The 26,550-nt window shown below is 58.8% G+C and overlaps 9 protein-coding genes across 9 annotated transcripts; 5 read left to right on the top strand and 4 right to left on the bottom strand.

The window, feature by feature from the left end:
* Positions 1-305: 305 nt before the first annotated feature.
* CcaverHIS019_0111410 (uncharacterized protein) lies at positions 306-6,434 on the bottom strand (the record flags this gene model as incomplete). Its single annotated transcript, XM_060596725.1, has 6 exons — positions 306-1,141; positions 1,176-2,031; positions 2,067-5,735; positions 5,785-5,908; positions 5,947-6,255; positions 6,349-6,434. The coding sequence occupies 6 exons, from the start codon at positions 6,432-6,434 to the stop codon at positions 306-308; spliced, it is 5,880 nt and encodes a 1,959-aa protein (XP_060453689.1).
* Positions 6,435-7,386: 952 nt separating this feature from the next.
* On the top strand, positions 7,387-8,806 carry CcaverHIS019_0111400 (uncharacterized protein; the record flags this gene model as incomplete). Its single annotated transcript, XM_060596724.1, has 6 exons — positions 7,387-7,389; positions 7,436-7,443; positions 7,488-7,609; positions 8,174-8,231; positions 8,266-8,346; positions 8,380-8,806. The coding sequence occupies 6 exons, from the start codon at positions 7,387-7,389 to the stop codon at positions 8,804-8,806; spliced, it is 699 nt and encodes a 232-aa protein (XP_060453688.1).
* Positions 8,807-9,392: 586 nt separating this feature from the next.
* Positions 9,393-11,851, bottom strand: CcaverHIS019_0111390 (uncharacterized protein; the record flags this gene model as incomplete). Its single annotated transcript, XM_060596722.1, has 10 exons — positions 9,393-9,828; positions 9,865-10,670; positions 10,721-10,790; positions 10,829-10,956; positions 11,066-11,120; positions 11,180-11,309; positions 11,368-11,464; positions 11,516-11,560; positions 11,610-11,727; positions 11,802-11,851. The coding sequence occupies 10 exons, from the start codon at positions 11,849-11,851 to the stop codon at positions 9,393-9,395; spliced, it is 1,935 nt and encodes a 644-aa protein (XP_060453687.1).
* A 2,277-nt stretch (positions 11,852-14,128) lies between these two features.
* CcaverHIS019_0111380 (uncharacterized protein) lies at positions 14,129-16,707 on the top strand (the record flags this gene model as incomplete). The annotated part of the gene is made up of 3 exons (XM_060596721.1): positions 14,129-14,179; positions 14,465-14,789; positions 14,828-16,707. 3 exons carry the CDS (start codon positions 14,129-14,131, stop codon positions 16,705-16,707), a joined length of 2,256 nt encoding a protein of 751 aa, XP_060453686.1.
* Positions 16,708-17,174: 467 nt separating this feature from the next.
* CcaverHIS019_0111370 (uncharacterized protein) lies at positions 17,175-19,269 on the top strand (the record flags this gene model as incomplete). Its single annotated transcript, XM_060596720.1, has 4 exons — positions 17,175-17,205; positions 17,270-17,298; positions 17,503-17,693; positions 17,784-19,269. 4 exons carry the CDS (start codon positions 17,175-17,177, stop codon positions 19,267-19,269), a joined length of 1,737 nt encoding a protein of 578 aa, XP_060453685.1.
* Positions 19,270-19,426: 157 nt separating this feature from the next.
* Positions 19,427-21,053, bottom strand: RSA4 (uncharacterized protein; the record flags this gene model as incomplete). The annotated part of the gene is made up of 4 exons (XM_060596719.1): positions 19,427-19,439; positions 19,474-20,087; positions 20,122-20,805; positions 20,838-21,053. The coding sequence occupies 4 exons, from the start codon at positions 21,051-21,053 to the stop codon at positions 19,427-19,429; spliced, it is 1,527 nt and encodes a 508-aa protein (XP_060453684.1).
* Positions 21,054-21,279: 226 nt separating this feature from the next.
* Positions 21,280-23,284, top strand: SES1 (uncharacterized protein; the record flags this gene model as incomplete). Its single annotated transcript, XM_060596718.1, has 6 exons — positions 21,280-21,298; positions 21,381-21,494; positions 21,866-22,098; positions 22,160-22,614; positions 22,652-23,108; positions 23,180-23,284. The coding sequence occupies 6 exons, from the start codon at positions 21,280-21,282 to the stop codon at positions 23,282-23,284; spliced, it is 1,383 nt and encodes a 460-aa protein (XP_060453683.1).
* A 483-nt stretch (positions 23,285-23,767) lies between these two features.
* NFS1 (uncharacterized protein) lies at positions 23,768-25,565 on the top strand (the record flags this gene model as incomplete). Its single annotated transcript, XM_060596717.1, has 2 exons — positions 23,768-23,918; positions 24,271-25,565. 2 exons carry the CDS (start codon positions 23,768-23,770, stop codon positions 25,563-25,565), a joined length of 1,446 nt encoding a protein of 481 aa, XP_060453682.1.
* Positions 25,566-25,684: 119 nt separating this feature from the next.
* On the bottom strand, positions 25,685-26,336 carry SUS1 (uncharacterized protein; the record flags this gene model as incomplete). Its single annotated transcript, XM_060596716.1, has 3 exons — positions 25,685-25,764; positions 25,868-26,007; positions 26,269-26,336. The coding sequence occupies 3 exons, from the start codon at positions 26,334-26,336 to the stop codon at positions 25,685-25,687; spliced, it is 288 nt and encodes a 95-aa protein (XP_060453681.1).
* Positions 26,337-26,550: the final 214 nt, after the last annotated feature.

Raw genomic sequence — 26,550 nt, 5'->3', positions numbered from 1 at the left:
TGAGGCGCTCAGACGGCGTATGGCGTTTGTGCTTAACGTTGTTGGAACCACGACGTCTTTATTGCCACCCCAGATCCGAGACCAGTTCGAGACCGCAGTGGATGATGACGAAACAGTCTCGTCTCGAATCAATCAATCCAACAGCTGGACAGGTGGCACTGCAGCACTGACTGAGACTGCACACTGTCCAGACAACAACGATACCCCCCCGTCCTACACACCTCCCTGCAATGCGATGCATTCTATAACTCCTAACAGTCATCATTTCGTGAACAAAGTCCATTGTCTATGCGTAGCGTAATGTATTACTCGGCCAGGACGGCCTCAATGATGCGATTAATGTCGTCCTTGCGCTGCGCAAGGGGCATGCCGTACTCGCCCTCGAGCTGACGGCGCACGCCCTTCTTCGTGAGCGAGTCGAGGTCGGCACCGTCGCAGATACGGCGGATGCTCTGCTCGAGCTGCTCGACCGACGGCTCGTTTGGCGCCGTGTCGCCCATGTATTGGTGGTGCGGGAGACCGTAATTGGACGTCTGGTGGCCAACGGGCTGCCCGTAGAACGAGCCCGCGCCGTACTGGCTACCAGCGTCGTGGCCGTGCCCACTGTACGAGTTGGCATCACCCATCGGCGCCGCGTAGAATGTGCCCCGTGGCGGGGCGTCGCCGTGCGAGCCGGCACGCGACGCCCCACGAAGGTCCGAGTACGAGCCCGAAGGCGAGATACCGCGAGGCGACCGCGTGTTGTACCCGCCTGCGCCGAGCTGAGAGCCCTGGTACGCGGATCCACGTCCGTACGTCGACTGTGGAGCACCGTGCATCGACTGCGGCGCACCGTACATCGACTGCGCATGCAGCGACTGGCCGTACATGCTCTCCTTGTAGTCGCCGATGTACTCGCTCTTGCCAGGGCCCCAAGTGCCGTCCGAGTGGTTTGACTCCTGGTCCCAGAGCTCGTTTTCGTAGTCGTTCCAGCTCTTGAGTGGGATCGACTTGGGGTCGAACTTGCCCTCGTCGTGGATGACAATCTTCTTGCCGCTGTCGCCGACGACGAGGCGCGTCGAACCCCACGAGAAGTCGTCCATGCGCCAGAACGAATATAGCGGAAGGTAGAACGAGAAGACTGGGATAGCAATAATGTAGACTGCGGTTAGCAAGAGTATTGGATTGATGCTCACAGATCATCCACGCGATCATATCCCAGCGCATGCGGAAGATGAAGACGAGCGCCTGAAGACCGTAAATGGCAGCCAACATGGCGATGGAGATGGTGGGGATGTTGCCGCCAGAGGAGACAATGATGTAGATGAGATATCCGATATACGCAACCGTAACCGGCGCAATAACCGTCGATACAAGGTCGATGAGGACGATGAAGCGCATGGAAAAGCAGCAGAAACCGCAAAGGTTCTCCTGGAAGATGAGCTCGGCCATGTTGTGCACGGTCGAGTTGATCCAACGACGACGCTGAGAGAACAGAACCTTGGCCGAGTCGGGAGCGACCGTCTGAGCCTTGGCGTCGCGCACAAACTTGGTCTTGTACATGGGGAAGTGCTTGAGGACCAGCGTCGTGAGGTAACGGTCCTCACCAAGGTGGAGGAGGTTCTTGAGGTGGAGTGTGTCGACGCGGTTCTCCGAATAGTCGTGGATGATCTGGTTCGAGATGAACAGCGGCTTGCGGGTGTCTGGCGTGCGCAGGCGGTACATGGTGAAACAACCGGGCAAACAGGTGATGGAGCCAAACAGCGACTCGAACGCTTTTGCGAGGTGGTGCGAGATGAAGTACTCGTACACCTGCGACATGGTCACGACCGACTGCTTGGCGTTGGAGATCGAAGTCTCACCACAGATGCCCACAATCTTCTTGTCGTGCATGCACGCAGAGACAAGGCGGTTGAGCGATAACTCCTGAACCGTCGTATCGGCATCCACCATGAACAGATATTCGTAAAAGCTTGGGTTGACACCAATGACGTTCTTGATCTGATGGTAGAGCTCAAGCTCGAGCGGGTTCATGGGCGAGTTGTAGTGAACCTGGATGTCAGCACTGCTGGAGACGAGTGACCCACCTTGTTGAGGAAGTGCATGAGAACCATCTGCGAGTCACGCTTGCCACGGTTTCCTGGCTTAGGACGCTCGGTTGGTTTGCCAACCTTGACAACGACGACATAAGGGACTACGTGACCAGAGCATTCGTACAGGCCAGCGTAGACCTTGCCCATGTTGTGCTGTTTCGAACCCTCGCCCAGCGACTGGAAGGACAGTGGCTCAGGGTCCAAATTCGGGTCAACACCGAGGATGTCCAAGACAATCGCGGGCGTAGGCTTTTCGTTACCGTAACCCTTGATGTTACCGTCGCAGATGATGAACAAGAGCTTGCGCTTGTCGTCATAGCGCAGCTTGGCCAGCGAGTCGATGGTGCGACGGAGAGACTCCTCGCCTTCCGTGTAACATGGAACCTGGCAAATAACGAACTTGTCGTGGTTTTCCGGTGCGCGCGAAGGGCCAAAGTGGATGGCAGCAATGAACTTGAAGGCAATGACGGCGACCATGACGCAGGACAGCGCTAGTAGGATGTACGTCGAGAACTGGCACTGCGTCGAGTCACGAGTGTCGAGCTTGCCAATGATGAATAGGTTACGCAGACACTGTTTTTGCAGCCGCAACACCTCGTCGCCCAAGGACTTCCTCGCAGCCTCCTCCATTAGCTTCGTGATGTCCTCACCCTTGTTGTATATGAAATAGTTGACGACCAGACTCGACATGAACTGGCGGTCTCTCTCGGCACGGGCGTCTGTCTGGCCATTGCCCATAGGGTGAATGCCTCCGCCGTCCTGCTGGATGTAGTTGGTCATGTCGTATACGTGGCTGTCGTAGATGACAATGTTACGATTCCCAGACATCGACTTGATATCCTTCTTGGTGTAGCCCATCCAGCCGACCTGGTACCGCGAACGAAGAGTGATCATCTGCTCAGTGTACCAGTCTGGGCGGGAGTCGTTGGTCCAAGCGCGGAAGTCATGGTACTTGGCGTATTCGTCCGTCGAGTTGACCGAGTCAACAGTCACGTACGAGCTGATGGCGCCCTCAGTGCCACCACAGACTGCAGATACCTGGACAGGGAAGAGGCTCTCGGCCTCCACGCCGGAGTACGTGTTGTATGTCTTCTGATCGACGATGGGGACAATCGAGTTGTGCGTGTTCCAGAACTTGGTCATGTCGAAGACCTCGCCGCGGATTGAAGTATACGCCTGTGTCGGCTTGTCCTTGAAGCTATGAGATGCCAGCTCGGCCTTGGTGTAGACGTGTTGACGAGGGCAGATGACGAGACCAAGACCAGCGATGACGAAGATGGTGCAGCCGCAGATGAACCAAATAATGATGTTGATGGCCAGCTTCTCGCGCCACGCCTGGCGAATGTCCTGGCGCTTCATGCGACCTACCTTGGCGACCAGGAAGTCGGGGCACCACCATGTGAGGAACCAACACAGCCAGACCCAGCGACGACGTGCAGACGATTCCCTGTACTCCTCCTTGACCTCGTTGTCATCGGGGAGTTCGTCAAGAACGTCACGCTCCCCGCGCTTAAGGTCTGCGTCGCGGAACATGGCACGCGACGGAGCGTACGACTCCGTGCCAAGGTTGGACTGAGAGTCGCCAAACGGGCTAGTTGCCTGGCTGATGGCAAAGTTGCGCGAGTCGCCTTCGAAGTCCGACCCAGGGCCACCACCACGAGGCGCAGGCTCTGCGTTGGCCACGAGAGGTAACGCTGCCAAAGAGTCGTTGCGGTCATTGAAGTCGAAAACGGGGTCGGGCTCAGGGGACGCAGAGCGCATGCCAGGGGCGAAGGGGTCGCTGCGAGAGAGGGGAGCCTGAAGATGAGAGGGCAGCTCAAGCCCCTCCGCTTCGCGCAGCCGGTCTTCGAATCGGTGGAACGCCTGGTGGGACAGGAAGACGCGGCCAGACCCAATCGCCATGTGAGCGTCGCTGAGCTTCAAGACTCTCTTGAAGTCTCTAATGCGGTCTGCGACAGCCGCCTGGTTACCGATGGCACGCTCCGTGAACTCGTCGTAGTAGCGGTCGGAGAACTCCTGGTGGGTCATGCGCGTCTCATAGCTGATGCGCATTCGTAAGGCGATCTCCGCCAGGCCAAGGCTGCGGATCTGTGCCCTCATGGAGCGCGCCTCAATTTGACCTGGTAATTGCGAGTCATTAGGGCGTAACGCAAAGCAGAACCACGACTGGGCCGACTCGATACTGTCGAACAAGCTGTTGATGGCCTGCTGGTGCTGCCCCGCAACGCAGTGCAGATGTGTCCCGGCGGTGCCGGAGTCGTTGCCGCCACCAACAGCGTCGTCATTGCCGTCCTCCTCGGTGACGGCGGAGAGCCTGGGGCCACGCTTCCGGCGAGTCGACGGTGCGCGCATGGGCCTCATCGGTTGCTGGGCTCCCACAATGGTATCGTCGTTGCGAGGGTGCGCCTGAGTTGCGATCGACTTGGACGACCACAGGTTGCGGATGAAGGGGTTGTTGGAGCCCTGGTGGTCCGGAACATTGCTTGGTCCGGTGACACTGCCGCGCAGGAGACGGAGGAGATCTGCGCCAGCGTCGTTTGCATTGCGCTCAAGGAACGACTCAGCAGAGTACGTGACCGGGCCACCGTAGTGGTTGACCGTGAACGATGAAGCACCGCTGCGGTCCAGGTTGCCGATCTGGAACGACGAGTTGCCAGTGTAGCGTTTGGCCATGGTCTCGATCATGCTGGCGTCCGTCTTCTTCTTGCGCGCCTGCTCATCGGCAATGGCAACCAGACCAGTCTTGGGGGCCAACAGCATCTTGAGGCACTCAGTGTTGTCGTAGTACGGGATGCGCTCGCAAGGCATCTTGTCCTCGACTGCCTCCTTCAGGGGAGCCTCCTGGATGCGATGCAGGATCCAGTTCTGGAGCTTCTCGTTGGCAAAGTTGAAGCAGAACTGGTCGAGTGAGTTGACGCCTAACGTTGGCCCAGAGTTGTTCTGGAGACCAGGGAAGTCGAGGAGAGTGACGTAGGCGGCAAAGTTCTCCTTGCAAAGTTTCTGGTTGATGTTCTCATTGAGCCATGAGAACAACAGCGAGTAGAGGGAGCGCGCAAGCTCGTCGCGGACGTCCTCGGCCTGCTCCGCGTTGAGGAAGGTGGTGACCGACTCCTTCCCCAGCAGCAGGGTCTTAAATGCGAACAGCTCCTTCAGGGCTGGCAGCGAGACGCCTAAGAACTCGGCGACAAGCTCGAGTACATGTTCGTTGGCGACGGCAGCGCCCTCGTGCATACCCGGCTCGTCGATGAAATCGAGGTTTCCGATGTGGAGGACGCAAGCCAGCAGCTGGCACACCTGGGCCACAAGACGGGTCGACATGCCCAGAGCCTTGAATGCGTTCTTGAGCTGCGAGAAGCGTTCGCGGTCGCTTGGGCCGCTGCGCCGGGCGCGGCATTGTAGGTATCGGTAGTCGCTAACCTGGCCCAGGTGAAGGTGGTGTCGGTCTTCGCCCTCTATACCATTAACCAGGTAGTAGAAGACGTGGAAGTTGCGCTCCCCGGCGGCCGGCGTCTGTGAGACACGTGTGCGCTCAAAGTAGTACTCGAGCGTTTTCATGCCGTCGAGCCGCCCGCGGTCGTTGAACTGAAGTTCGGTGTAGTTGCCGAAGCGCGAGGCATTCTCGTTGCTTATTGTCTGGGCGTTGCCGAAGGATTCGAGGATGAACTGCATGGGCGTCAGTTGGTTGCTCAGCAGCCTGTGCCTCTCCACGTACGTGAGCATTAGCGATCTGGCTTGGCAACTTGTGCGCCTTCTTGCCTGGAGGAGGGGCCGATACCTCGGCGATGGCCTTGACAGCCAGGCGGCGAAGTTCGGACTTTCCAGAACCCGTCGCACCACTGCGAGCGTCAGTGCTTGTAGATTTGGCGGACCTTACCTCATGAGCAGGAGCTGGTCCTGTCCTGTGCGGCGCATGTTGTAGAAAGCGTTGAGAGCAAGCCGGAAGACGTGTGGTGGCAGGCGCTCCTTTGAGCTGACCTCGTCTTCGCCGATAACATCGTCGCCTGCGGACCGGAAGTACTCGTGAATGTAGTCCTGGAGCGAGATGTCGCTGTTCTGGGGAAGGGAGACGAGGGGGTTGACGGAGACAATGGCCGACGAGCAGATTGCCGTGTACTGCTGCGATGTCACATAGCGTTCACGGAGCGCTGACAGGATGGTGTCCTCTGCGATGGAAGGCAGAGCACTACGCACTGTCAGTAAAGGTGCATATCGTTGGTCGCTGCGATGGGCAACCTGCAGGGCCGACGGCCCGCACTAGCTGCGCCTTGGGACGTACCAGAGGTCATCGATGCCCTCGAAGCGCGAGGAGATGCGGTTCCTTGACCCCGCGGTGCTGTTGCCGCCGGGGATGGCCAACGACATGGTGGCAGGATAATGATGGGAACCACGTCGATTCTGAAGATGGGAAATGTTTTGTTGGCCTGAATGGTCGCGTCCAACGCTAAGCCTTGTGGCGGAAGAATGTGCGCGGCCAGGTCACGCGGGAAGGGGTTGAGCGAGACCGAGGCGCAAACGAGAGAGAAAGGGAGAGACGAGGAAAGAAAGAAGATGGGGATGGGAAGAAAGGAGATGAGATGGAGAGGCGAGAAGAGGATAGGAGGGTAGGAGGATTAGAAGAGTGATGGCGAGAACAACTTGGCACTTTGAATCTCCAGGGTAACGATACTAACGAGACAAAGGTCACCTCATGTGTCAAACCTGGCAACCCAACTCCCCACAGGGGCACTGCGGCCAACACGGTCCCAATCGGCACAGCTACACAGGAAAGCTAACCGCGCGTCCATTAATGCTTCCAAGGCACGAGGGAGCAACGTGTTCCACCAGCTTTCAACAAAAATACATTACATGATGGCAAGAGCTCTGGTGATGGCGATGCATAAGAGTGCGATGTTGACAGAGAGTGGCTGGCATGACTTTGGGGGCATGTGCATATGTTTGATAGTTGAATGCTGAATGGATGAGATTGATGACCTTCTTCGTGTGATTCCAACCAATGTGGACCCTGAATTAAGTCTACCGCCATTAGCCCAATATTATGTAGAGATCGACCAGTGAACTATTAATGGGGGAGGATTAAATAGTATGTGTTATATGTGTGTGGTGCGTGTTGACGACAGAGGCCCTTGCTGGCCCTGGCAAGAAGCAATCAACAGTATCCTTTTCACACCGTTGGTTTGATCCATTCCTCCCTCCACTCTCTCCACTTCTCTCCTCTTCTCTCAGACTCAGTCGACTTCCCTCTCTCCCTCTTATCTCCACACATCCATCCACATCTGTTGTAGCACTCTCACAATCTCAAAGAGTCACCCAGATAATGGTGAGCCCTTGCTTCGAATCCCCGCAGCTCTAGCTAACCCGCGCAGAACAGGACGTAAGTCTGACACTCCCAAACACGCAGAACCGTCTGACCCACAGCGTTCTCTACGTCACGGGCTTCTCGCCCAATCTTAGAGCTCGCGATCTCGCGCACGAGTTTGAGCGCTTCGGCCGCCTCGTGCGCTGCGACATTCCCGCCCTCAAGTCTCCTTCGGCGACTCGTAAGTGTCTCCTCGGTGTCGTGTGAGGTGTGCTACCCCTCCTTGAAGTGGCAACTGAAGTGGCAACCATCTTCCTCGAAGCTTGGAGTGGGTGAACAGGACATGGGTGGTAGCGAGTCGTGTTTGAGTGTTTTTCTGCGGAACATGATAAATGCTGAAGGGATGACGCTTGTCGATGAATGGCGTCCCCACACCACCGATTAGTGTCCGTTCCCACACACCTTCCCTTGTGTCCACCTTATGCCCGCTTAGCGCGCGAGCGAGACGATCCAGTGGGCCGGTGTCCGCGGCGATCAAACCTGTCCGGTCTCCAGCGCTGCGATAGGACGACGCGAGCGAGCGAGTCTATTCCCCCGGCCAAGCCGAGCGAGCCGATCAAGACGAGCGTAGTTGGGCAACGAGACACGTATGCGTAACGCACTCGACCAGCCCCGTGGCATTCCACGCGCATCGCGATCGAGCAGAGTTGAAGACGAGCGAGCGAGTGGCCGATCGATCGAGCGAACAAACCCTACCTGCCCGGGCGATAACTGCGCAGGAGACTATGCTGACCACTCACTGCAGCCTTTGCCTTTGTCGAGTTCCGGCGTGAGGATGACGCCGAAGACGCCTACTATGACATGTGAGTGATTACTATAGGGACATTCTGACTTTAGGCACGGGCGTATGGTTGATGGCCGTCGCCTGACTGTTCAGTGGGCCAAGCGTCCTCCCAGCGCGGCGTGGCGTCACGAGGAGTGAGCTGATTCCATGATATCAACTGACCGCAGCTTCCGCCGTGAGCGTGAGTGGGGTGGCCGTGGTGGTGGTGGTGGCGGTGGTGGTGGTGGTGGTGGTGGTGGTGGCGGCGGCGGCCGCGACCGTGACCGCCGTTCGCCTCTTCGGCGCCGTTCGCCCTCGCCGCGTCGTCGTTCGCCCTCGCCGCGTCGTCGTTCGCCCTCGCCGCGTCGTCGTTCGTCCTCACCTCGCCGCGACCGTGACTACGACCGCGACGAGCGTGACCGCGACTACGACCGTCGTGAGGGCCGTGGCCGTGAGGACCGTGGCGAGCGCGATGAGAACGACCGCTCGCCCTCGCGTGAGGATGACCGCCGTGATGACGACCGCCGCCGCTCGCCCTCGCCGGAGCGTGAGCGCGAGCGCGAGGCTGCAGACGAGGACTCGCGGCCCGCCGAGGAGGACCGTCGCGAGGACTAGGTGCGTCTACATGTTTCACGCGACCCGTTCGTGGTCCGTGTCAAAAATTGAGCTTCTCGAACTTGATGCTGTGAATGCAACTCTTGTGTGGTCCAGATTTAGAGGAGAGAGATGTTTTGTGTGGCTTGGGAAACTAAAGGGAGTACTCTCAGGCAGAGATGAGCAAGTTTGGCTGTCGGCCAGCACCCCCTCTTGCTGCATCTTGAACTTGGGGCCAGTGGGATTTGAGTCTGTAAACAAGCTTCAACCCAGCGTCCGACTGCCCCACATTATGAGACACGAGGCTCAAGGAGAGGAAGGAGTCGCAAGGAGTCGCACCCCGCACCCTCGCCTCTCCTCAATTTCTCATCCGCTTCAGCATCCGTGATCCGTGAGATGTGACACCAGCCCCGATCGAGTTTGGAACTGGAATTGGCCATTACGGCACACATGAAGAGGCCCCTGGCGCGACAACCCAAGAGTCAGCCGCGTGGGTGACGACTCGTTTCCCGCAATGTCAGAGCGCGGGAAGACGCGTTCTGTTCTTCGTCACAATACCAGTACAATCTCATAGTGTAGAAATCAAGGGTATATACAAGCGTGTACATCACTGCGCCGAAGCCTGCCACCCGTTCTGGTCGGACACGTCGACGGCCTCGTAGCTCTTGTCGTAGCTGTCGTTGCCCTCGTCCGTGACGCCATTCACCTGCTCGGGCCACCCCTGCACAAAGCTTGTCCCGTACGTGGGGTCAGTCGCCTGCTCGTACCCCCCTTGTGGGTACTGCATAGTCATGGGCGCGGCCATCATCCCGGGTGCGGGTGGTGGCGCCATCGACCCGTATGAGTAGCCGCTGGCCTGCATCTGTGGAGTCGCTGAGCGGAAGCGCATTGGCGTCGGCGCCGGCGAGAATGAGTGCCCGACAGACACCGGAACAGGGGCATTCGACCATGTTGGAGGCGGAGGCGGCATCGAGAGCCAGTCTGGTGGCACGGTGGTCGAGCGATACGACACGTTGAAGTTGGTCACGGGGTACGCGTTGGGCCTGTTGTCAGCTTTTTTCAGTTACAGTGCAACTCACGCAACGGGGACGCGCGCGATCATATCCTCTGTTGGGACAGGTGACTGTGTCGGCCAGCGGCGCCCCACGTACGGCGGCGCGCTCAGGCGGTCCTCAGCGACGTCATTGGCACGCGGTGGGTCGTCCTTTCGATGCAGACGCAGATGCTGCAGGAGGTTGTCCTGACGGCTGAACGCACGGTTGCAGAGCTTGCACGAGAATGGGCGTTCCTGCGTATGTGTGCGGATGTGGCGTTTCAGGTGCTCGAGGCGCTTGAAGGGCCGACGGCAAAAGTCAAACACGCACACAAACGTCTTCTCATCCGTCGCACCACCGTTCGCGGGCGTCTTGCTGCCTCCTGTACCGCTGTTCCCAGTGCTGTCGGCCGCCGTCGACGAGGAGGAGTTGGCCCGAGCGACCTTACGGGCGGGCTCCTTCTCTCCGGGCGCAAGGCTCGCCTCACGTTTCTCGTCCTCGCCCTCTGGCTGTACGGATTTGGAAGGCGATGAGCGCTTGGGCGATCGGGGTCGCTTGCGCTTGTACGACGAGCTCCCTTCAAACATGGTCACCGTGAACTGCGGCAATCCTCCTGGCCCAGCCGTGTACTGGTCAGGAGGTGGTGGGACAAAGTCGGTGGGGATGGGGCGGCCGGCCGAATCGAGCTGCCCGACTCGTCCAGGCCAGAAGCCTTGGTCGCTTGGGTGCTCCATCATCCGACCATCATACCCCAGACTGGGATCGATGCTCCCCTGTCTGGAGCCTTCCACACCAACATTTGGCGGTACCATACCAGCAGGGATGCGTGCCTGGAGCGGGTAGACCTGGCCCTGGCCAGTGTGAGCATGTGAACGCGTTGCACGACCCAGAGGTTACTCACCAAAATCGCCGCCTCCATGCCCCTGTTGCTTCCCATGAACTGCTCGTAGAGGCCCCGGCGAGGGTCATACCTGTAGGCATCAGCTAACATGCGTTGTGGAACACTTACTTGAAACTGCGGGCTGGTTCTCCAACGACGACAGAAGTGGGTTCTTGGCCAGCCTTCTCACGCTTCAGATCGCGTTCCAGCGCGTCCAAAAAGAGGCGGTCGTGAGGCACTGAGAACCAGTAAAAGACCTAAGACACTGTTAGCAGATTGTCGAGTAAAGCGGGAGCTACAGTCGCAAGCGTACCTTTTGCTGCAAGTCAGTGAATGAACTGCAACGAATCTTCACGACCCACTCACCTTTTTCTGCGTGCGGATACATCCATTGCGAAACAGGAAGTCGAGGAAGGCTGACCTGTAGAGTGTGAGCTGGGGCCATTGTGCCGCAAACCGGAGGCACAGTGTCATTCTCACTTTGGCTCTTCGAGACAGGCATCGACGCCGGGTTTGAGGTTGCGGAGGTCGGAGAAGACGCCTTCTTCCCACTTCTTTGTGTGCTTCACAGGGCGCCCAAACGCTTCAAAGCGGAATAAGAGGGCGCGGACTGCACAGTCAGCGCCTGTCAAGTGTGGGAGTGTGTAGCAGGGCGCTAAATGACGCACCAATGTCAGTGCCAGTAATATGGTACAGCCCATTCCAAAGGACGCACGCCACATCCTCTCCATTGGGAAGGCGGAACTTGGAGAGATCCGGAAGGTGCTAAACCAGTTAGTGGAGAACAATAGGCAATATGCATCACGCTTCACTCACGCTCTGGGGGAGTGACGACCACTTGGTGGGAGCTGTAGCCAGGAACTGGATGGTGTCAGTTGAGCGTGCAGGCAACCGAGGTTGGGCGACATACAAAGAGGAGGCGACAAAGAAGGTCGACGCGGGCAGTCTCTGCGTCGGTCAGGCGGCGTGGGACAGCGTCAGAAGGAGGTGGGAGTGGGTAGAGGATCGCTTCCTCCATTCCTGGCCCTCTGAGAGATCAGCGGGTCTGCGCACGGTAATCTGTTACGCGCGCAGTATGCACTACAACGTGGGCATTACGCACTCTTTGTAAGGCGCATGGTAGACTTCGACCTCTGTGGGACCGCCAAGCATATTGACTCGGCAAAGTGCACTGTATCTGTTTGGTTCGAGGTGGCGTGGGTGGCGAGAGGGCAAGGACAAGGGGAGTCGGAGTCTGAGTTGAATTGGCGAGGGCGACGTACACTGGTGACTAGTCGGCTAGTAAGAAGGTGAGTGCGAGTATGGCGATGAGAGATACGAGATGGATAGCGACGTGATTGGAACCGCACGCGGAAGGGGGAAGGGGGAAGGGGTTGGGATGTGCGAGTGCCAGGGTTGATTGATGGATGATGGATGAGGGATGATCGATTACGACGGACACGCGTCTTTGTGATCTCGGTGGAAGATGGGTGCTGCAGTGCGTAGAGAGTTGAAGCGCAAAGGGGTTGGCAAGGGGGTAGGTAACGGGGAGATGATTTTGCTTCGCGTCGCTAGGCTAGTTGAGCTTGGAGTCGACGAAGGATAGAGTGATCCAGTCTTTGTTGAATAGCGAGGTGACAAGATCTAGAAGAGACAAGACGGATTGATGTGTGATGGAGGGAACGAGCTGGAACAAGATGCGGGATGGGATGAATGAGGATGCAAGTGTGGTGGGATGTAGCAAGTAGGTAAGAGAGTAAGATGTGGGAGGACGAGACGCCAGACGCCAGGCAAATGCAGGATATGCAGGATATGCAAGATATGTAGGCCATGGGCCAACAACCACAGTCTGAGCCTACAAACAGACGAGACGCCAGGCGCCAGGATCCAAAAAGGGGAAAGTAACAGGGGAAGAGGGTAGAGGGGGGGGGGGGTTCGGGGTTGTGGAAGAGATCCGAGCACAACTTGGGTGACCCATTCGACCCATTCAACCCATTCAGCCCATGGCTCTCAAAGGCAATTTACTTTTACTACAGTCCATCAGAGTCTGAGACACCAGACACCAGACGCCAGACGGCGGGGGCAACTGACCCGACTTTGGTCAACTTCAAAGGGACAAATAAGGGACAAACCCGGCAATACACAGGGATAGCGCAAGGTGGCGCTTGGCCTGGCGCAAGGTAAAAGGGCTCAAAGAATTCAGAACATCAGAGGGGGAGACCAAGGGTAGACCAAAGAGGACACCCAAGGGGCAAATGGATAAAAAGGGACTCTGACAGGCGCACGGGTGCCCTGACAAACCTTCAACCGGGAGCTCCAATTTCAAAACGCCAATTCAGGACGTTGAAAGATGTCCAAAGAAGCCAAAGGCAGCAGGAAGCAAGTCTGGCCATCTTAAAGTGGGGGGAATGAACGAGCGAGGTGCTCGGGCCCAGCCACGACAACTGACAACCTTGCACTGTTTCATATCCCTGACCTGCTTGGCTTGTCGGGATATCTCTCGTAACATGGTCCTTGTACTTTGCCATGGTCGATGCACACTACCCGTCATGCCGTCAACTTGCTGGGTACACTACGCGTCTCATCGTCTCAAACCCCCAATTACCAAGCGACACAATACCCGCCCCGTGCGTCCCATCGTGCCAATCCAATTCGGGTTCCCATGTCCCCCATGTCTGGATGTCCTACAATACGGCTCGTGCGCCTTTTCTCCGGGATTCAACGATTCCGACACGATACACGGTACATACACGGTGTGACACGACACGAAACCCCTTAACCCCCCTTTGTCGCGTCTTGTCCAAAGACGTCGTAACACGCTAATCTCTGTTGCGCTCCATTCCGTTTTCTATTCGATTGAGCAGCGCCACCGCATCGCACACAAAAGGCACTCTTTGGGCCATGGGCCATGGGCCAGGTATAAAAGCCTCATACTGTGGCGCAACGAGCGATCAGGTGCCGATTGTGTAATTGTGATTCAGTACAAAGAGATTGGCGATTGGCGAGTGACAGCAAGCGATGGCCAAGGTGATCCAACGATCCAACGTGCGACCCAAAGGCACGCGCCACGGTGTGATCGTCACTGGCAAGCAAATACACGTGGCCAGATCCACAGTATTTAATGAAACACTTTCATTAGTGGAAATCAACCCAGTCTACTAACCAAATCCTAATCTAATTATTGAACCCACGTGTGACCTCTTGCTAGGTGCTAGCTCTAGCTACGATTGCTAGCTATGTTGGGTGACAACCAAGGCGGTCATGGGGTGGCCAACCAACGCCACTAGCCTCCACCCTTCACTCCGTCATCGACACAGTCCAACCAGTCCAACCAGTCCACCCAGTCCACCCAGTCCTACAAAACTCAACCTGGCTTCCCGCTCTAGATCAACCTCGCCATTGCCGTTCCGACATCCCTATCCATCTCGACTCTCCATGTCCTCAAACGACATGCCACGCCCTCGCATACCTCCAGCCATCCCACCAAAACCTAGACATACGGTGCGCGCGGCGCACACACGATCTCATGCTTCTGAACCACTCGCCCACTCTCGCCCACCTCTCCCATATGCCCCTCGACAGCTGATCAACCCCAACACGGCCGTAACAGCCCCTTCACGAGCTGCCCGCGCATCTCCTCCACAAGGACGTCCGCTCGCCCAGCGCCCGGGCCCGTTGCCTCTTCACGACAGCCCGGGGCACTCCCACTCCCTCTCCCACTCCCACTCCCACTCGTCGAGCTTCTACTCGTCTTACAGTACATCCAGCTCCAGCTCGTCACTTCAGGGGGGTAAGAGGACGCGCGCTCTCAACGCCGTGTCGTCTGTGACCCATTCGTCCGCCTTCCAGTCGGCGTCCGGCGCCACTGCGGGCTTGACTTCCCGCGCACGAGGTATACTCTCGACCGCGGCGAGCTTCGCCGCCGGAGCAGCCACTCACGCAGCCAGCTCGGTCACCGCGACAAGTTCAGGAACAGAGAAACCGCAGACGTGGGGCGAGTGGGCGCGCGAGTGGCGTGATGGTCGTAAAGGGCCGGTCAAAGGACAAGAAGTACTCAACCTTCTCCCTGGGTGGGCAGTCAAGCGCCCTTGCAAAGACGGTGGCGAGGATGGTGGGTAACCATTGGGCGTAAGGGTCAGCTGACGCCAGCGTTCGACCTGCACGTCTCGACCACGGGCTTCTGCTCGTTTATTCGGGACCCGTCGACTGCAACGCGGACACAGCGGGCGCTCATGGGTATCGCGAAGCGCTTTGCGGCCCTGCCAACACTTCCGGTTGAATCCCAAATGTCGCAAGTCATAAACGAGGCGTTATCGGATGAGCCGGCGCCCATGGACTTTCCGGCGGCCGATAAGCCGCGGTCAGCGACACGTTCAGGAGCCGCATCGCTGGAGACGGCGAGCAAGGCGACAGACTCTCCCCCGCCCTCTCGAAGCAACACGAGTGAGGTCGCATTTGAAAACCCCGAGTTCCTCTCGCTGGCCCACAAATACCTCGACTCGCGCCTGCGCCCGTTCTGGTCGAGTGTGCTTCCATTCCGCCGCGTGGCGTTGAGCATGTACACAATCCCCCTGACGCAGAAGAGCGATGGGCCGCCGCCAAAGCCCGATGCCGAACTGCTCCGCCAGGAGCCGTTGATGAGGACGACATTTACCACTAATGGCCAGGGCCACTTTGCGCACCACTTTGTCATTCCGTGGCAGCGGATCTGTACCCACCCACAGTCGGTTCCGATGGCGTTTGCCGACGACCCAGCCAACGACCGCACGGAATGGGGGCTGGTCATCCACGCCGAGCTGCTGAGCGAGGAGGGACCCGACTGCCTCATCCAGGCATCGTACTCGGAGGTGCCGTACGAGGAGCGCGTACCGCGGAGAGTGTCGAGCGCAACGAGCTTCTTCTCGAGCGCCGAGCCACCGAACCAGAATGACGGCGATGGTGAGCAGGAGATGGGGCTCATGGGACTCGGCATCGGACGCGCAGCCGTGACGTCGGACGTGGTCATTGGTGTATCGAGGCCAGGTGGCATCCGCGTCATCTCGGACCTCGACGATACCGTCAAGCACAGTGACATCCTGAGCGGGCCGCGCGAGGTGTTCCGCAACGTCTTCTGCCGGCGACTCGAGGACATTGCCGTGCCTGGCATGAGCGAGCTGTACCAAACTCTGACGAAGGAGGGGATGAGCAGCCTGCACTTTGTGTCCAACTCGCCATTCGAGCTTTTCCCCATAGTATCCGAGTTCTTCCGGCTGAACCACTTCCCAACGTATTATAGCCTGAAACTCAAGTTCTACGGTGGGCGCTCGATCATTACCTCGCTATTTGAGCCAGCAGGCCAGCGTAAGCGCCCCTCCATCCTGGAGATCCTGGACGAGTTCGACGACAGTACGTTCATTCTGATCGGTGATTCTGGCGAGCAAGACCTCGAGCTGTACACGGCGATTGCTCATGAGCGGCCGACTCAGGTCGCTGCCATCTTCATACGCGACGTCACCTCTGGCCGCGTGGACGAGCTGCGGAATCTCGCAGGCGAGCCTAGCAAGCTCGACAACGACATCAAGAACATGAAGCTCGAGTCGCCGCCCTCTGGCACCAGCACTCCCAGCGATCCCCGTCCAACCAAAGCGGACATTGACGGCACCATGGCAGAGCTGCAGGAGCTCAGCGCGAGCGAGCAAAAACTCCTTCGCCTGGCGGCGAAGTGGGAGTACCGCGTTCAGCAGGCGTATGAGCTGGTGCCGGACAACATTCCTCTGGTATTCTTCAAGGAGGCTGAGGAGATTGAGAGCCTAGCCTCGGGCATCGTCCGCGAGGCGGCCAAGGAGGCGGCGCTGCCTCCATCCCCAACCGGCAAGGCGCGTGCTGAGCACTTCCACAAGCAGCATTCGCACACGGTGCGGATGGACGACAGGATGTGCGAGGAGCAGGTACAGGGTGCAGGGTTGGGGTCGGGCTCGGCATCGCCTGTAACGACGCCGTCGACACTGAAACGCGATTCCCCGTCACCCGGGAATCGCGTCCAGGAGTAGATGTAGTGGCTGCGATCTCGGGAATAGCCCCATGGCCGGATATAGCTTGCCGATATCCAGGGCCTTCATCTATTTAGAGCACGGGCTGCGCAACGCATTTGTCCTCGCGCCCTAGAGAGTTCCGTGCGAGTCTGCGAGTCTGCGAGTCTGCGAGTCTGCGTGCGAGTCTGCGCAGCTACCCACCTTTTTGCAAGCTGCGCTCCTCTGACGTTTTGGAGCTGAATGGCGTGGCTGGGGTTGCGATGGAGATGTAAGGCACAGCATCTAGATAACCCGGTGTGGAATGCGCTGGCATCCTCGGCCTGCATTGTTTGGGCGGTCGATCACACGTGCGTGTTCTGATCCTCGGTTAAGGAATGACGTCTTTGCAACTAGGTAAAGGAGGCTGATGGCAACATATCCTTTCAAGCTGGTAATTCTATCCTTCTCAATCACTCTTCAACCCACTGCCCACAGGTGCAGGCAGCATGCTAGGCGCACCCGTCAGCGCTATTCCAGGTACGTCTGCCGTGCGGACCATGTCCGCTGCAGTTCAATTGTTGAAGAGCAGCGCTAACACCAGTCGGGACACTTTTGCTCACCGTCTTTCAGGTGAGTGGCGAGAGATGAGGTCGATGGGAAGTGTCGTGTGAACCGTCACGAGACCGGAGCTGGTCGCTCAGTCATCCACAGTCGCTTCGCCACCGAAGCCTCTCCTGCCGACGTCGTGATGATCTGGCCGCCCGACGACGATCGGGCCTCTGCGCCCAACCCCAGCCTTCATCGATCCATCACTTCATCACTTACTAACACCAGTCCATCACAGAGGTCGTCCTACTCTGTATCGCGGGATACGTCCTAGCGTCCACTGGTGTCACAGACAAAGCGACGCAGCGCAAGCTCAACGTCATCAATGTCTCGCTCTTCACTCCCGCACTCCTTTTCAGCAAGGTGGCGTTCAGTCTTACGCCCGCCAAGCTGAAGGAGATGTGGATTATTCCATTGAGGTGAGTTCTGCGCGTGTGCGGGACGTGCTGCTCAATTCAATTAAAGCCTTCATCCACCGTCGCTCGCAGCTGTGCCCCTGCTCACGCCAGTTTCGTTGTCATCACTGGCGTCTCCGCTCTCGTCGCGTGGTCCCTCGCCAAGCTCTTTAAACTCAACAGGTCGCAGACGGCCTTTGCCATCTGCGCTTCCATGTTCCAGAACTCGAACTCGCTGCCCATCGCGCTCATCCAGTCGCTCGTGGGCGTCGTCCCCGGCCTCAAGTGGGGCAAAGGAGACACAAAGGATGCAATGCTCGGCCGCGCCCTGACATACCTCGTTCTCTACTCGACGCTGGGAATGGTGTTACGCTGGTCGTACGGCGTCAAGCTTCTGGCCTCAGCCGACGAGGAGGAAGAGACCCCACTTCTGCTTAGCGCCGAGCCTGAGGGCCCCGCCCAGGAGACCGTTATCTCGCCCTCCGCGGCCAGATATCAGTCGTTAGACGTGCTTAGCCCCGAACTGGTCGTGCGTGAAGACCCCTTCAACAACCTCGAGGCGCTTGCTGCGAGCAACCGCGCCTCGGTTTTTTTCCCGTTCGGAGGTGGCGCCCGCGGCCGTGCGATGAGCGGCAGCAGCGACCCACGCGCTTCATCCCTCCCAATATCGCCGTCCCCGTTAGGCCAGAGTCCGCGCACTTTCTCCCCCGCTGGACGGAGACATCGTCGCGGGAGCGCCTTAAGCCGATCGTCCTCACGCTCACGGCCAGTCATGTCCCGAACTGACTCGGGGCGCGACTTCTGGAACCTTCCTGCTGAGCTGCCCGTGAGGCACGACCTTGTGGATCTGGCCGAGGACAGCTCCGAGAGCGAGGCCGAGGACGCCGACGAGTGGGGAGGTCCCGAGATGCCCCTCCTACGCCGCCGTCTCTCGCCCTCCAGGCCGTTTATCAAGCAGGCCATGGTGCGCGCCAGGGCAAGCGCCCTGCGTGCGTGGAACAGCTTCTACGCTTTCATGACGGTGCCGACATGGGCCGCACTCATCTCGATCATCATCGCTCTCATCCCACCCCTCCAGGCGTTTGTGTCGAGCATTAACCCCTTCGTCGCGGCCGTCAAGAGCGCCGGCCAGTGCTCGATCCCAGTCACCCTCATCGTCCTGGGCGCGTTCTTCTACACACCCAAGCCCGCCGTGCATCTCCCCGACGAGATCGACCACAGCATCAAGGGATACTTTGAGCGCAAGATCCGGGCGCTCAAGACGCGCGAGAAGAGCGCGGGGTACGAGGGCGAGAACCGCGCCGTCTTCGTCGCCGTCGTCAGCCGCATGATACTCGTACCCCTCCTCATCCTCCCCGTCATCGCGTACATTGCGCGCACGGACCCGTTCCCCGCCGCTGCCGACCCCGTGTTCATCCTCTGCTCGGTGCTTCTCGTTTCGAGTCCACCAGCTCTCACGCTAGCACAGCTCACCCAGGCTGCGAGTGGAGACGCTTTCGAGCGCCTCATCTCCAAGACCATTTCATGGTCGTATGCGGTTCTCACGCCACCCTTGACGATCGCTTATGTAGTCATCGGCCTCGTCTTCTCGAAACTGTAACCAGCGGCCAGCTAGCGGAACGTGCCGTGTCGTCTCTTGCTCCGTATCCCAAAACAGACAGTAGTGTAGCCGTCTCGCGTGTTCGCAGTAGCCATGTAATGCAGAGCGTTCAGTGATGTACAGGATATGCATGCAGACCTATTTCTATGTGTAGAACCTAGTGACGCCAGCTGTCCGTCAGCACAACCTTAAAAACCAACTCACATCTTGACCGTCTTGTCGCGCCCTCCGCTCACGACCTTGTCAGCCACAAAGTCGACGCAGTACACCTCGTCCGTGTGCCCCGGCAGGTCGTTCTTAATCTTGAACGTCTTGAGGTTCCACAGCTTGAGTGTCGAGTCCTTGCTAGCACTAACGAGCATTCGCGAGTCGGCGCTCCACGCAACCCGATACACGGCAGCCACATGTCCGCGGAGAGAGGCGACAAACTTGCCCGTCTTGCCCTCCCACAACTTGACGGCGTTATCGAACCCTGCCGACGCGACGAACCTGCCGTCGGGCGAAAACGCGACATGGCACACCTGCTTCTGATGTCCCGTGAGCCGTGCAGCCGGCTTCTTAGGGTTACCGCTGACCGGAGGTGCGGCTTGGTCGGGCCACAGGAAGAGTGTGTGGTCGTCGCTTCCCGTGATCAGTGTCTCAGGTTGCGTTGCAACATGTGCGCGATACCGCGCCAGAGCACGCGCCTTGGCCTCGGCGAGGTCGGCGGGATGCTTGCCTGTGTGGTCGTAGGGACCCGTACGGAGCACAAAGTCGGTCGACAGAGCGACAGTGTTGACCCAGTGTGCGTGCTCGTTGAGCGTGCGAATCAACTTGCCCTAACTGTCAGTAATATTTGGTGTCGGCACTCACATCAACTCCCGACCACACCTTGACGGTCCTATCCGAACTTCCGGTGTAGATGACGTTCTCGCCACCCCAACGCACGGCGTTAACACTAGCCGCATGGCCAGTGAGCACGAACTCGAGCTTGTGGCTGCCCGTGTTCCAAATCCGCACAGTTCCATCCTTGCTCGCACTCGCCAGTCGCTGGTGGTCACCCTTCGCAAGGTGAAGTGGCTCCCAAGCAAGCGCAGTGATCCACTTGGTGTGTCCCGTGAGCGGCTGGCTCCCCTTGCCAGTCTTGGCATCCCAGAGGCGCACCTGTCCGTCATGTCCTCCCGTTGCGAGCGTCTTCTCGACCGAGTCCCACTCGGTACACAGCACCCAACCCCGATGTCCTGCAAGGGTATGTTTGGGCGTCTCGGTCTCCATGTCCCAAATCCGGGCCGTAGCGTCCCCGCTCCCAGTAGCAGCATACCGTCCAGTTGGCGACTGGGCCACACACAGAATCGGACTCCCGTGTCCAGTGAGGGTAGCACTACACCGTCCAACCCCACGGACGCGGAATACCGCCTGCGGCTCAGCCCAGATCTCGAAAATGTCCTCGGGACTGAACCCTTTGGGCAGCGCATCGGCATTAATGCTCTCGTGGATTGCGACGCGTGCACCCTCCTTTGGAACGAGGTGGAACGCATACGGCATCGGGTCCTCATCCTGATATCAGCTAGATAAAAATCAAAACACACCTCGCCCTTGAGCTTGTTGATGAGCATCTGAAGCGCGTCCCGCCCCGTATCGGCGGGGAGGTTGATCGCGGGCCCAATGCTCTCCCCACTCTCGGCATTCTTGAACTGCACAACGACAGTGGGGATCGGCGCTGCGGGCTCGGGCACCGGAGTCGGAAGGAGACTCCTGGAGTACGCCGACTTTTGGCGCTTGGGAGGCGGAAACTGGGTCGCCATTTTTGTGTAATGTTTACAAGCAGCCTTCTCTCTTGATCATCTGCATCTGGTGGCAACTTCAGAAAGTTGCACAGGCACGACGTAGTATCACGTGATATAACGAGGGCTCGGATAAGGGCTGAAATGTCAATGCCAGGAGTGAGTCTCGCGCGACTCGATCGGCGTCGAGCGATGCTGGCATCTCATCAGGTCTCAATCTCTCGTCTCTCCATCACCAACACCTAAAATGATCGACCTTCTTTACTGTGAGTCCAGCTACTCCAAGCACGTGAGCTGGAGAGAGACGCCTGATCGCAGATCCGGAGGAAGGAAACCGCTAACACACAGTCCAGGCGGACAAAGGGGGAAACCCCGAGATTGTGCGCGAGTCGCAGAGGAAGCGCGGCGCACCCGTCGAGCTAGTTGACGAGGTCATTGAGATCTTTGCGCAGCACAAGGCTGGTGAGTTGCTCGCTCGCCGAAGACGGCGACGGTGAAGAGCTCGAGCGGTGCTGATCCGTGCTCTACACGTCAACTCAACTTTTGCACCTGATCAACCTCAACCACATTCCCATGCCCACGCCCACGTTCTACCCCGCTCGATTGATAATCACTGGGCCCGCCTTCCTCGCCCTTGCGTGATTCTCGTCGGCGCCATGCCATCCGGACCTTGCTGTTCCCCCTGCTCGCCTGCGCCTGCGCCTGTGCCTTCCTTCTGCGACACACTTGATTATCCTTGTTCCCTCCTCGTTTGCGCCTCAACCACCATTCCCCTGACCTCCTCGCTCTGCTCCCTTTCCCCTCTCTCTCGCTGTTTCCGCTCCAACCTACAGCCCAGTATGAGATGGAGAACGAGCGCCGTGCTGTCAACGCGCTTCAGAAGGAGATCGGACAAATCAAGAAGGCCAAGGGCGACGCGTCGGACCTCCTCACGAAGAAGGCCGAGCACGACAAGAAGATCCAGGAGCTCACCACCAAGGCTAGCGAGCTCGCGCGTCTCCGTGACTCCAAGGCCTCGCGGATAGGCAACATTGTTGACGACAAGAACCACGTCTCGCAGACCGAGGTGAGTGCGAGTGAGCGGTGTCGCTGCGTGTGAGATGACGGCGATACTGATGCACAAACAGGACGACAACCCGGTCCTCGGCCTCTGGCACCCTGAGCCCAACCACAAGGGCAACTCTGAGCAGCTCACCACCGCCGACAAGCCGGAGGGTATCCTTCCCCACCACGAGGTCATGTACCGTCTCGAGGCCTTCGACATGGAGCGTGGCAACAAGATTAACGGCCACCGCGGCTACTTCCTGACCAACGACGGTGTCGACCTTAACCAGGCCCTCATCAACTACGGCCTCGACTTCTTGCGCAAGCGCCAGTACAAGAAGATCCAGGCACCCTTCATGATGCGCAAGGAGCTCATGGCGGCTACCGCCCAGCTCGAGGAGTTTGACGAGGCCCTGTACAAGGTCAGCGCCAACGACGGCAACGACGAGAACGACCGCTACCTCATCGCCACTTCTGAACAGCCCATCTCGGGCATGCACGCTGACGAAAACATTGACCCCAAGTCGCTCCCCATCCGGTGAGCTAACTCAGGCGCGTGCCTCAGCTAACCGCAGCTACGCCGGTTACTCGACCTGCTTCCGGAAAGAGGCCGGCTCGAGCGGTCGCGACACGTGGGGTATCTTCCGCGTGCACCAGTTCGAGAAGGTCGAGCAGTTCATCGTGTGCCACCCTGAAGAGTCGCCCGCTATGCTCGACTCGATGATCGAGATTGCCAAGGAGTTCTACCAGAGCCTCGAGATCCCCTACCGCGTCGTCAACATTGTCTCGGGCGGGTTGAACAACGCCGCTTCGATCAAGTACGACCTGGAGGCGTGGTTCCCGTTCCAGGGCGAGTACAAGGAGCTCGTCTCGTGCTCGAACTGCACCGACTACCAGTCGCGTTCGCTCAACGTCAAGCTCGGCTTCAAGAAGAAGGACGAGAAGGCCGGCTACGTCCACATGCTGAACGGCACGCTGTGTGCGACGGAGCGTGCCCTCTGCTGCCTGGTCGAGAACTACCAGACTCCTGAGGTGAGTTTAGCCGGGCGGATCCTTTGCTCAGCCGCTATCTGATAACCACGGCCTCACATGCTTATGCCCAGGGCATCAAGATTCCCAAGGTCCTTCAGCCGTACATGCAGGGCCGCGACTTTGTGCCCTTCACGGCGGAGCTCCCGCCCGCCAAGAAGGCGCCTGGCAAGAAGTAGAGTGTAGAGTGTAGAGGGTCGTAGACATCTCGCGTGTTGGTAGATCTACATAGCCTGACCAGTTGTGCCATGCATGCGCATACGTATCTGTGCCCAGCCCATGGGAATGACTCCTGGTGGAGGGGGGGGGACCGGGCATACGGAGCTCGGCTTCGGCATGGCTCGGTTGGCAAAGGGCCAGCACGTGGCAATCGGGCTTGGTTCAGTCAGCAATTCTCTTCCGCTTTCTTTGCCACCATTTGATTGCCATATGACTGGGTTACAACCCAGCTATCGCCACTTGCCAACTCCCTTTTCCACCCCCCTCTCACACCTCCGTCTCCGGCCCCGAACTCCAACTCTACCCTCTCCGCCACCCAACCCCGCCCTCTACCCCGTTCTCCTCCTCCCATTCACCATCGCCTCCGCGACATTCGTGCACTGCATCCGTGTATCGCACTCTTAACTTCTAACCCCGTACCAAAAAGTTCACCCAGAACCACCATGTCCCTCCGCCTCCTCACCCGCGCCACTTCGCGCGTCGTCACCCCCGCCCGCCTCGCGCGGCCCCTCGCCCGGACGCTCGTCACCCCCTCGACGCCCGCCACAGCGAGTGTCACTGAGGCGCCCAAGGCCAATTCTGAGGCTGCGTCTGGTGAGTACACACCGGTGTCGATGGCGGTTGGTGGTGGAAACCTGGCGTAAGAGGTGGGGAGGAAGCACGGTTTGGTGGACCTGAGATGAGTTGGTGCTGGCGAAAGTGTGGAAAGCGGCGATGCGGTCGGTCGGAGCGGAGTCGCCGTTGACGCGGCTCCGTGGCTCAGTGCCCACCCGTGTCCATTCCGCTCCTAGCTCCGGCACACTCCGCCCTGGCGACTCGGTGCCCAGCTCGTCCTAGGCCCCAATCCGTCTCACGCCTTGTGTTGCAGTCGGTCTCCTCTCCAATCCCTTGAGCCTTCGCACCTCGCTTCGCTCGGTGCTTGTTCGGTACTAGTTACTAACCCCAGAACCCGCTCCCTCAGGTGGCTTCAAACTCGAGCCTCGCCAGACCCGCGGCGGCCATGTCAACGGCCGGCCAATCTACCTCGACGCCCAGGCAACGACGCCGATGGACCCGCGCGTGCTCGACAAGATGCTCCCCCTCCTCACGGAGCAGTACGGTAACCCCCACTCGCGCACACACGCGTACGGATGGGAGGCCGAGGAGCTGGTTGAGAACGCGCGTGAGGAGGTTGCCAAGCTCATCAACGCCGGACCCAAGGACATGGTCTTCACGTCGGGCGCCACCGAGAGCAACAACATGATCGTCAAGGGCATTGCCAACTTCCACAAGTCAAAGAAGAAGCACATTATCACCACCCAGACCGAGCACAAGTGCGTGCTCGACTCGTGCCGTTTCCTCCAGACCCAGGGCTTTGAGGTGACCTATCTTCCTGTTGGACCGACTGGTCTCGTGTCGCTCGAGGACCTCAAGCGCGAGCTGCGGCCCGACACTTCGCTTGTCTCGATCATGATGGTCAACAACGAGATTGGCGTCATCCAGCCCATGGCTGAGATCTCGCAGGTTCTCAAGGATTATGCCAAGGAGCACGGCGTCACCAAGGCTCTGCTGCACACGGACGCCGCACAGGCTGTTGGCAAGATCCCCGTCGACGTCGAGGCCATGGGCATCGACGCCATGTCGATTTCCGGCCACAAGATCTACGGGCCCAAGGGTGTTGGCGCGGCTTACGTTCGCCGTCGCCCGCGTGTGCGCCTCGAGCCCCTCATCCACGGCGGTGGTCAGGAGCGTGGTCTGCGTTCCGGCACCGTTCCCGCACCTATCGTCGTTGGTCTCGGTGAGGCAGCGCGCCTTGCGCGCGAGGAGATGGCCGCCGACCACGCCCACGTGAGCCGGCTCAGCAACCGCCTCATCGAGGGTATCAACGCCAATGTCGGGCATGTTGTGCGCAACGGCGACCCCGAACACAGCTACCCTGGCTGTGTCAACATTTCATTCGCGTACGTCGAGGGCGAGTCGCTCCTCATGGCGCTCAAGGACGTTGCGCTGTCTTCTGGAAGCGCGTGCACGTCGGCATCGCTTGAGCCGTCCTACGTCCTGCGCGCCCTTGGCGCCAGTGACGACATGGCACACTCGTCGCTCCGTTTCGGTATTGGCCGCTTCACGACCGACGAGGAAATCGAAATGGTCATCAAGCGCATCTCGACCGTGGTCAAGAGGCTCCGTGACATGAGCCCGCTGTGGGAGATGGCAGTCGAGGAGGGCATTGACCTGAGCACCATCGAGTGGTCGGGCCACTAGTTTAGCAATGGTAGTGTACGCTGTTGCGCTGTTGCGCTGTAGTACGATGTGATGCAACCGGTCCATGCAATGTACAACAGGGTGGCTATTTAGCGAACGTAGGGTGGGAATTGAGGAGACTAGACGCGTTCGACCTCGCGTTCAATCACGGCCTCAAGCTCGCTCACGAGCGCCTCGCGCAGGTCGGCCTTGACGAGGCCTGGTGTCAGCTACCACAAGTCTCTCGTATCTGCCATTGCATTAATGGAATTGCTCGGCTCCATCTGGCTATCTCCTCTGCACGCCCCAAAGACGGAACTCACGCTCAGCCTCGGGTGTCACCTCTGTAACGAGCTGTGCAAGACTCGGTGCGCCTGCCTTGCGCGCCTTCTCCTTTGCGAGGTCTTTGAGGTCGTCGTCGAATCCGCTCTCTTCAAGGCGCTGGCGGAGGAGGCGCGCGATGCTGGGGTTAGCGGGTGCGCGGGATTAAGTCGTGGGTTGGTGGAGGAGGGAGGTAGGTAGTGTAGCAAGATAGAGCGAAGGAATAGGCAAAGGGGAAAGGAAGAAGTGGGAGGAAGGATGAGGCAGGGGGCAAGGAAGAAGTGGGAGGAAGGATGAGGCAAGGGACAAGGAAGAAGAAGGAACAAGGGTAGCGTAGTCGGCGCATTACTGGGAAGAACTGGAAAGCTAGAAACTGACAGACGACCAAGCCAACGTCACGTACCGGTCCCAGTCGCCTGTCTCGATGAGGCGCTTGCGTACAGCGTCGAGCGTCTCGGCGTCGGTTGACATGATGAAGAAGATAGTAGGAGGAGTGAAGGAAGGTGGAGGTGGTGGAGGCGTGTTGAACAGTCAACCGGTGGAGGAAGAAGGCCGACGGCGAGGTCGACACGTTCTTGATAGCCTGAAACGCTGTTACTGCGGGGGTGGTGTGTACAAGCCTGGATGCACGAGGACGAAACAGTAGAACACGAGTGGATGGCGTATTGTTAGATGTGCAGAGTTG

Source organism: Cutaneotrichosporon cavernicola (assembly GCF_030864355.1).
Source record: "Cutaneotrichosporon cavernicola HIS019 DNA, chromosome: 1".
Taxonomy (NCBI): domain Eukaryota; kingdom Fungi; phylum Basidiomycota; class Tremellomycetes; order Trichosporonales; family Trichosporonaceae; genus Cutaneotrichosporon; species Cutaneotrichosporon cavernicola.
The sequence above is the reverse complement of the archived record's forward strand: the minus strand, read 5'-3'. Positions and strand labels throughout refer to the sequence as shown.